This window comes from Salvia hispanica, chromosome 6 (assembly GCF_023119035.1).
Source record: "Salvia hispanica cultivar TCC Black 2014 chromosome 6, UniMelb_Shisp_WGS_1.0, whole genome shotgun sequence".
Taxonomy (NCBI): Eukaryota; Viridiplantae; Streptophyta; class Magnoliopsida; order Lamiales; family Lamiaceae; genus Salvia; species Salvia hispanica.
The window spans coordinates 44,013,344-44,023,480 of NC_062970.1; the positions used below are offsets into that span (position 1 = coordinate 44,013,344).

The 10,137-nt window shown below is 34.5% G+C and overlaps 1 protein-coding gene across 1 annotated transcript; it reads left to right on the forward strand.

Moving 5' to 3' along the window:
- The first annotated feature begins 6,199 nt into the window (after positions 1-6,199).
- On the forward strand, positions 6,200-8,628 carry LOC125195441 (putative disease resistance protein At1g50180). Its single transcript, XM_048093588.1, has 3 exons — positions 6,200-6,324; positions 6,367-7,262; positions 7,952-8,628. The coding sequence occupies exons 1-3, from the start codon at positions 6,200-6,202 to the stop codon at positions 8,626-8,628; spliced, it is 1,698 nt and encodes a 565-aa protein (XP_047949545.1).
- Positions 8,629-10,137: the final 1,509 nt, after the last annotated feature.

A 10,137-nucleotide genomic window follows, 5' to 3' on the forward strand; every position in this document is an offset into this window, starting at 1 on the left:
ATACACCAAGGACAAATATGGATTAGTGGATCTCATATTTTTGAGAGAATCCATTTTCAATACAACCCATCTCCTCTACCTTCTCTTTGGTATTTCCTCTCTTTATTATTTTTAATTTATAATAATTGTGTTAAATCTTCACTAGAAATGTAATTGTATTAGTTAATTAGCATTTACAAGAATATTATTACGAAAAGGCTTATGATTATTATGAGTCCACTTTATAATATATAATGTAATAATTGATCTCTTCCGGTTTTCATAGAGTCAATGCTTTTTCTCTAACTCTACTGGGCTTAGGGCTTATTATTTGATATTTTTTTTTGTTTATTACTACTGCTAGTTAGTCTCACTGACCAAGGTTAAATCAACTGGGTATTTTCTTTTATTTGTTATATTAAAGTCCAATCATTTCAATAATATAAGACGCAGGATAAAATCAATTTACTAGTACGATTTTACTAAAAAATTTCCTGTTTCTATAATAATTTCTATAATAAATTATAAGTCGTGGTTCTACGTTTTGAGTTTTGGATTATGGTTCCACATGAGAAAATGTTGCTCTTAAAAAATCCTATGTTTCAATAATAAATTGTCTAGTAAGTATATTTACTAATCGCATTTTTGCGCATTTATTTTTGTGTTTTGGGATATGGTTCAAGAAAATATTACTACTTGTTTCATTTTTTTTAACGTAAAGAGGTTGAATATTTTAATATTTTCTGAAAACTCAGCACCAAATTTATTTAAATGTCCGATTACATCACCTGCTTATATCCATTAGATTCCAAATCTAATAAATGTAAATAGTTCTTAATTCACCTTTTAAGGTAGTACTTAATTATTATTCCCTCCGTCCAATGACATTTTTTTTCTTTCGAAAATGATTTTTTGACATTATTGTCCATTTCATTTCTAATTAAATTTTTATTTTGTATATATTTTTTACCATAATTTTTTCGCCGATGGGAACTAACAAACTCGGATAAAATTCGTTATATTATTTGCTAAATTAAAAGTTCACGAGAAAAATCCAACTTTTTAAAAGTTCCATGATATTAGGGGCAATATCCCTATTATCAACAGATTTGAAATTATCAAAAATATCTCAATAATTGAGCTTATAAGCTAGCTAAATAGTTATAGTCATAAGATAAAATTATAAAGAAATGAAATCAAAAGTAAATATTCGAATACACAGCACACTAGAACTATTTTTCTAATTTTACAATTGCTTATAAATTGTTAAAAAATAAATTGAGTTGATAAAATTATATTTGAAGTGATCATAAGCTACTGAAGCTTATTTTATTATAGAGTAGTAGTTTGATTATAAGCTTATTATGCCAAATATTTTGAAAGAATTTTTAAGGTCTTGAACAATTTGTAACTTAGTTTTTAAAAACTTGTAAGAACACTATCTTAGTTAATTGCACTATTAATCGTCATTTATTATTACTTCAATATGCAGACTTTGCATTGGAAGAAAGATTTGAAAAAATTGGGAAAGAAATGGTACAAAAATGTGGTTATTTGCCATTGGCAATTTCTTTACTTGGTGGGGTTTTGAGAGAGAAAAAATCGATTGTTGAGTGGGAATCAGTAAATGAGCACATCAAAGCAGCCATATATGGAGTTGAAGAGCAGATTGATGGAGTGCTAAATTTAAGCTATGAAAGTTTACCCTATTATTTGAAGCCTTGCTTTCTCTATTTGGGTATATTGGGTGAGGATGATACCATATATGCTTGGGAGCTATATAGCATGTGGATAGCACAAGGCATGATTTCATATGAGAATATTGGAGACAAGGAGGACACTTTAATGGACATCGCTGAGCTGTACTTAAGTGAGTTAGCGTCCAGGTGATAGTAGATGCCATGAACTAAAATGTATGGACAGAATGAAGAATCTCCGATTCTTTATAGCATCAATATACGATAATGAAAGCTTGTCAGCTATCATGAATGGCATTATGAACTGGAACAAGATACAGGATTGTCAAGTATTCATTCGAGGAAGTTGCGACTTAACAAGTGAGCGAATGCTGGAGAAGGCTTTGACATGTCCCAATCTTTATCAATTGAGAATTATGTGTAAGTTAGGCAAGGCACTAGCAAAGTGCGAGAGTGACCTGATGAGCTCGAAACTTAGTTTTTTGAATTTGTTGAGATCCGAGATTGAGGATGACCCAATGGGGATACTGGGAAAGCTTCCTTGCTTGGTAACACTGCGATTGAAGGATGACTCATTTCTTGGGAGGAGATGAGGTGTCCAGCAAACAGTTTTCCTCGCCTCAAGAAGCTAACATTAAGAGGTTTACCAAAGTTGAGGGAGTGGAGAGTGGAGTCAGGAGCCATGCCCCTTCTCTTTCAATTAATAATCGGAGGGTGTTCTTGTCTAGAGATGGTTCCAGAGGGATTGAGTGGCATTTCTACCCTTCAAACTCTCGTAATTAAAAAAATGCCGGAATTGACCGAAAGGGTATCACCATCAGGACAAGATTTCTACAAAGTACGCCATGTCCCTTCAATTATCATCAAGGAATAGTCTTCACCAGGTATCTCATTTCTCACATTTTTCTTTATTCAATTTTGGCAAAATAAAAACATAAGCTCTAATCATGTCATTGCTGATTTACAGGTGAATAACTACCTTTCTCTAAAGGGTACATTCCATGGTACGGTTTTAATGACTCTCTAACTCTTTGTAAGATTGTATCGCATTGTATTTTATTTTTATTTTCTTTTGTTGCAGGTTAAATTTCCTCCTCTTCTTGCTTCTGATGTGTTGTTGTATTTCTATGAGTGATCCTTTTTATACTCTTTTCTCTGGCAGGGAAATCCTTCCTAGTTACTATGTGTTTGTGTATAAGTAATTGTTTGGAATCTTGGCAATTTAAAGTTGTTTAGTGTGGGTTAATAACATAGTTATATTTGAAATGATGTCGTGTTCGAATTGAAATTGATAGTTTGCAATAACTCAAATGTTGAAAGTGAATTATTGTATATTTGTGTTTGCGTTAAATTTGGTTTGTATTGAATTGCTCAATTAATCATTGTTTAAATCGATCCATTATAGGAGCATTGCACACTTATACATGCAAATATTATTTTATACTTTAACAAACAAAACATGGATAAATTCAAGCGATCTTTTCGTGGGCGTTTGCCCCCGATTCAATCGGGGGATCGAATTGATTATAGAAACATGAGTTTAATTAGTCGATTTATTAGTGAACAGGAAAAATATTATCTAGACGAGTGAATAGATTGACCTTGAAACAACAACGATTAATTACTATTGTTATAAAACAAGCTCGTATTTTATCTTTGTTACCCTTTCTTAATAATGAGAAACAGTTTGAAAGAATTGAGTCGACTACTAGTCTAGAACTACCGGTCTTAGAACCAGAAATTAATAAATAGGCTTGTTTTTTGTTCACTTCAATCAGAATTCCAATCCGAACTCAAACATGGATACGTTTTTTTTTTTTTTGACAAATCTTAGAATCCAGATTTGTGTCGTAAAAAAAACGAATTAGAAAAAAAAAGATTTTTTTATTGAACGTGTTCATTCATTTTGACTATTTTAAGCGCATTCTCAGAGTCATTTTGACTCCAACTCCACCCTCCCGGAGTGCATTCTCCGGGGAACCTCGTTTAAATTATTTCGGTGTATTCTTTCCAATCTACATAAGATATTTGATTGAATCTCATTAGTTCACGGGTGTGTGGATCAGACCGAATCAAACACTGATACTCAGACAAACCAACTGGTCCAGTACCTTATAAAATGTAATATTATCAATAGATTTGAAATTGTCAAAAATACTGCGTAATTGAGCTTATAAGCAGTAATAATCGAGCTTATAAGCAGTAATAATCGAATACAAAGCACACTAAAACTATTTTTGTAAATTTACCATTGCTTATAAAATTGTTATTGGGTTGATAAAAATATTTTTGAAGTACTCATAAGCTACTGAAGTGGGGGTTCGTGTCGTACTCATACATCTACCAGCATCATCTCTATGATTAGAAGATGAAGGAAGAGACAGAAATGATGGAGGTTTGCAGATTCAGCTTGTTGATGAAAGAGAATACCTTGATTTGAGTGCTTAAGTCTTCATTATGTTTGCTTTAAGATTAAATATAGGCTGCATTTTGTTTGATAACTTTTTATTATTGATGCTATTCAGCTATTATTAAATAACAATAGTCTTGGGAATCTACTCTTTCTGGTTATGAACTTTGGCTTGGTATTTTTTCGTAGACTGCAAAGAGAAGTTTGCTACTCCATATTGTATGAGTGTCCCTGGTACAACTTCTCTGTATTGCTGAAGCTACATACTTATGAGATGTTGATGATATGTTTCTTCTTTTATTTAGGTGGAAGTATGGAGGAGATCATCAATAGAGCATACTTGGATGGACTACATGCAATTTTTATGACAAAGGGGAATCTTCATTATTGTATGCGTGAATTCCTTGTATTGTATAATTATATTGTTATTTTGTATAGTTTATTTTGGAACCTTTTATATTCAGAATTGGTAACTTTGGCTAATGAGTTGAGCATAAGTTTTTTGTTCTATGAATCTATGATTAGAGTTTTGTTATGAATTTGTACTTTTATATTAAGACATAATTTTCAAATTTTGGTACTCCCTCGTTCCCGTAATAGATGTCACACTTTGGAGATGACATAAAATTTTAGGAAAGTTATTTTGTGTATTAAATGGAAAGAGAAAATATATTTATAATATTGGTGTGAGAGAGAACATTTTTAAAAAAGGATAATATGGCATTTTTTGTGATACAAACTCCAAAAGAAAGTGGAGAACTATTATGGGACGGCGGGAGTATTATATATGAAAAATCTTAATATATTTGAAGTGAAAGGCAAAAAGTTACTACCTACATCCCATAATAAAAGTCACATTTTGTCATTTCGGTCCGTCCCACAACAAGAATCACATTTTACTTTTACTATAAATGATAAGTAGGTCTCACATTCCACTAACACACTTCACTCACATAAAATCAACATAAAAAAGTGGATTTCATATTCTACTAACTTTTCCAACTCACTATTTTTACAGTTCTTAAAATCCTTGTCGCACACCAAATGTGACTCATATTATAAGACGGAGAGGGTAGTATAAATTAATAGGGGGGCGAATGTAATTCCTACTACCTCCGTCCCTGAAAGTTTGACGTAGTTTACCATTTCGGTCCGTCTGAAAGTTTGACACACTTCACTTTTTTCCATTTTTGGTAGTGTACCTCATATTCCACTAACTCATTCTTATTTTTATTATAAAACTAATACTTTAAAAGTAGGACCCACATCCCACCAACTTTTTCAATTCATTTTCCATTACATTTCTTAAAACCCGTATCGGATCAAAGTGTGTCAATATTTGGGGACGGAAGTAGTAATATTTAAATTCTAATAATATACTACTCCCTCCGTCCACAATAAGAGTCACATTTGGTGCAAACACGGTGGTTTTAAGAAAGATAAAGAATAGTGAATTAGAAAAGTTAGTGAAATAAGAGATCCACTTTTTTATAGTACTCCCTCCGTCCCTGAAAATTTGTCACCTATTTTCTTTTTCGTCTGTCCCTAAAATTTGTCACCTTTCACTTTTACAATTTTTGGTAATTGACCATACATTCCACTAACTCATTCTCACTCACATTTTATTTTAAAACTAATATATAAAAATAGGACTCACATGTCATTAACTTTTTCAACTCACTTTCTATTACATTTATTAAAACTCGTGAGTCAAATGGTGACGAATTTTGGGGGATGGAGGGAGTATTTGGTTTTATAAAAAAATTTGAGTGAAGTAGGTTAGTGGAATGTGGGCCCTAGTATGATACAAGTGAAATGTAACTCTTATTGTAGACGGATCGAAATGGCAAAATGTGAATCTTATTGTGGGATGGAGTAAATTCTACCCTTACATTTGATCTATCATTACATTGACTGGCATGTCCCAAAAAATCTAAGGATTTCCCAAAGAAAAAAGTGTGCAATGTTAACCTCGTAACTTCAGCCAGTTTTCTCCTACTCTTTTGTTTCTTTCATTCTTTCTTGTTCCTTCTTTCTTGTTTCTTGTTTATTTCATACCTTCTTTCTCCACATTTGATCATTGACCAAACAATCAAAGCTTAGAATTGTTGCAATGGCAGAAGCAGGAGTGGCGGTTGCTCTTGAAACCATCCGTGATTTGCTATTGGAAGAGGGAAGGTTTTTAGCTGGTGTGGCCGATCAAGTCAGGGAGCTCGAGAGGCAGCTCAAAGAGATGAAGTGTTTCCTCCAAGACGCTGACAAAAGATGACATCAAAGCAGAACCATCTCCAATTGGATCACCGAGATCAGAGATCTTGTCTACAGATCCGAATCCGCCATTGAAAGACACGCAGCTTATCAAGTTTCTTCGAGGAGAAGAGGCCTCAGGCAGTTCGTCCGCAAATATTCCTGCATTTTGGACGATTGCAACTCACTCCACCAATTAGGCTCCGAGATTTCACAAATTACATCAAATCTTGAGAGGATAAGCAAGGATATGCAAGAAAATGGCATAAAAAGAAGCATGATCATGAATCCACATGGAGAGGGGGAAAGCTCGGGTGGAAACAACATGTCAAGGAAGAGTTTCCCCTATTTGGAGATGGGAGATTGCTTCCTAGGCATGGAGGATGAGCTGAAGCTGCTTGTTCATTACCTAGGTAAGGAAACAGAGGATCGGATTATATCAGTGTGGGGAATGGGAGGCTCAGGCAAGACCGCCATTGCTAAGAAGCTCTACAATGAGACGACCGACTTTGATCTGTCGGCGTGGGTTTGCATTACTCAGCAATGTGAGAGTCGATCAGTTTGGGAGGATGTTCTGAGGCAGCTAGAGAATCGGAAGAAGCAGACGAAGGGTGTTTCAATCATGAATGATGAGTCACGAATAAGGGCGAAGGTTCCAAATCTGAGCAACTCAGAGTTGATTGAGAAACTATGTGAGATACAAAGAGAGAAGCGATGTCTCATTGTTTTGGATGATCTTTGGGAGCTCTCTCATTGGGATGAACTGAAGCATCCATTTATAGTCCAAAATTTGCAGAGCAAAATATTGGTGACAACACGGAAACAAAAGGTCGCAGAGATTGGATTGGCAGTGGAACACGGCCGTTTACATATGGATGCTGCAATGGAACTACTAAAATACAAAGCATTTCACCATGGAAACATTCCAGGTTAGTTTTTTATTATTCCTTGGTCCTTGTCCTTTGGCCCATAAAAATAGACACATTTTCCGTTTTGACTTGTCCATAAAAATATTACACTTCTATTTTGGATAACTTTTTTTCCATTTTTAATTAGATGACACCATTTTTCCAATAACAATATTCCAATCAATTGTTTTTTCTTCTCTCCCACTTTACTATTTCTGCATTAAAAAACCCATGTCATCCAAAACGTGTACTTTTATGGGATGAACGAGTATTATTAGTCGTGCTGATATTTTTTAAATGTCGTTGAAGGGCTTTCTCTTTTTCCTTTTTATTTATTCTCCCATGATTATAAATATCCTTCATTTCATATTTGTTTTCATCCCCAAATTCAAAATCTTCTCCAATTTGTAATCCGTCTGTCTTGCAATATTTTTCATTTGGGATCAATACAAGTTTTAAAAAATTGTGAGTTGAAAAAATTAATGGAATGCGACTCCACATTTATATATTGAATTTATAATTAAATGTGAGTAAGGAGAATTAATTAAATATTGGATCTACTTAATAAATATGGTAAAATTTAATAAATATTGTAAAAGTGAAATGATACACGTTAACAGCAGATATAAGGAGTAATGTTTTTTCTTGGATACTCGTGGGAATGAAAATGATTACTAATTTAGTTAATTTACTGTTACTTCAACATGCAGACTTTGTATTGGAAGAAAGGTTTGAGAGAATTGGGAACGAAATGGTACATAAATGTGGGTATTTGCCATTGGCAATTTGTTTACTCGGTGGGGTTTTGAGAGAGAAAAAATCGATTGCTGAGTGGGAATCAGTAAATGAGCACATCAAAGCAGCCATATATGGAGATGGAAAGCAGATTGATGATGTGCTAAATTTAAGCTATGAAAGTTTACCCTATTATTTGAAGCCTTGCTTTCTCTATATGGGTATTTTCAAGGAGGACGAAATCATATCGGCTTGGCGTCTATATAAGATGTGGATATCACAAGGCATGATTTCATATGAGAATATTGGAGACAATGATGACACTTTAATGGACATCGCTGAGATGTACTTAAGTGAGTTGGCCTCCAGGTCCATCGTTCAAGTTAAAATTATGTACTCTTATGGTGTTGCAAATAGTAGAAAATATAGAGCATGCAAACTTCACGATGTAGTGCGAGAACTATGTTTGAAATTGGGGAAAAGGGAGGACTTTGGTGTGCAGAGCTTGGAGTCTCAAGGTGGGGAACTTAGTACCTTGCTACGGGAAGCTTCCTCGCGTATGAAAATACAACATTTGGCTATTCATACCAGAGGTGGAGTCGAGCACGAGCCTATAGTCATTTCTGGAGAAGATATTAGCAAACATATATGATCTCTTCGATTATCCAATCCCATAAAAGCGACTGTTGTTGAGTTTTGCCCGCAACGTATAGTTGATTTTCAGAAATTCGAATTGTTGAGAGATCTAATTATCTTGAGATTCAAATTTGCAGGAGGAAGTTACCCAAAGGAATCACAAATCTTGTTCACCTAAGATGTTTGCATTTAGAACAATGTGAACTTGATAGGCTACCGTCATCAATTAGGAATTTGGTATACATGGATACCCTTGATTTAAGAGGTTCGATGAATGTTGAAGTTCCAAATATTTTGAAGGAGATGTTGCGATTAAAACATTTGATTTTTCCTTTTTATGGAAATGAAAAGGTTGGTAATTATCGAGTAAGATTGGATGAGGGATTAGATGGTTTGGAGACTCTACTATTCGCTGACAGTAGATATCATGAATTAAGATGTATGGACAGAATGAAGAATCTCCGACGTTTTGCAGTAAGAATACACGATATTGAAAGCTTGTCAGCTATCATGAATGCCATCAAGAACTGGAGCAAGATAGTGGTTTGTCAAGTTGCTAACAAGTGGTCAAATGCTAGAGAAGGCTTTGACGTGTCCCAATCTTCACCAATTGGTGACCTCGTCTAAGTTAGGGAACGCGCTAGCAGAGTGCCGGAGTGACTTGATGACCTCAAAACTTATGTTTTTGAATCTGTATTATTCCGAGATTGATTCAATGAGGATACTGGGAAAACTTCCTCGGTTGGTATCATTGGAATTGGGCTGGGAATCGTTTGTTGGGGTGGAGATGACATGTCCAGCAAACAGTTTTCTTTGCCTCAAGAAGCTAGCATTAATAGGTTTACCAAAGTTGAGGGAGTGGAGAATGGAGTCAGGAACCATGCCCATTCTCTCTGAAGTAAAGCTTGCTGATTGTTCTTGTCTACAGATGGTTCCAGAGGGATTGAGTGGAATTTCTACCCTTCGGAAACTTGTGATTAGACGAATGCCGGAATTGAAAAAAAGGGTAATGCCTTCGGGGCATGATTTTCACAAAATCCGCCATGTCTCTTCAATTATCATCGAGGACTAGTCTTCAGGTATCTCATTTCTTACATTTGATTCTTAAATCATATTTAGTGGTCCCTTTGTTTTATCTCATGTTCTTTAGGACGGAAAATTCGGAAAAAAATGAGGAAAAGCAAACAGTTATTACTCCTTCCATCCCACTTAAGATGCCCACCTTTTCTTTTTAGTTTGTCTCATTCAAGATGTCCACTTTCTATATTTAAAAATAAATCTCCTCTCTCCTCTCTCTCTCCTAATTAAAATATTCAATCACCTTTTCACTCTATCTTATCATACACAACTACTTAATTCCCCTAAAATCTCACGTCAATTCAGAATGTAGACATCTTGAATGATACGGACCGAGGGGGTATTATTTTTCCAAAAGAATCTATTTCTAATTTCTATAATGGTTTTCCGGATATTCTTTTCTACGTTCCAATACCTCTTGGTCAAAATATTTGTCAATAGGTCTTGC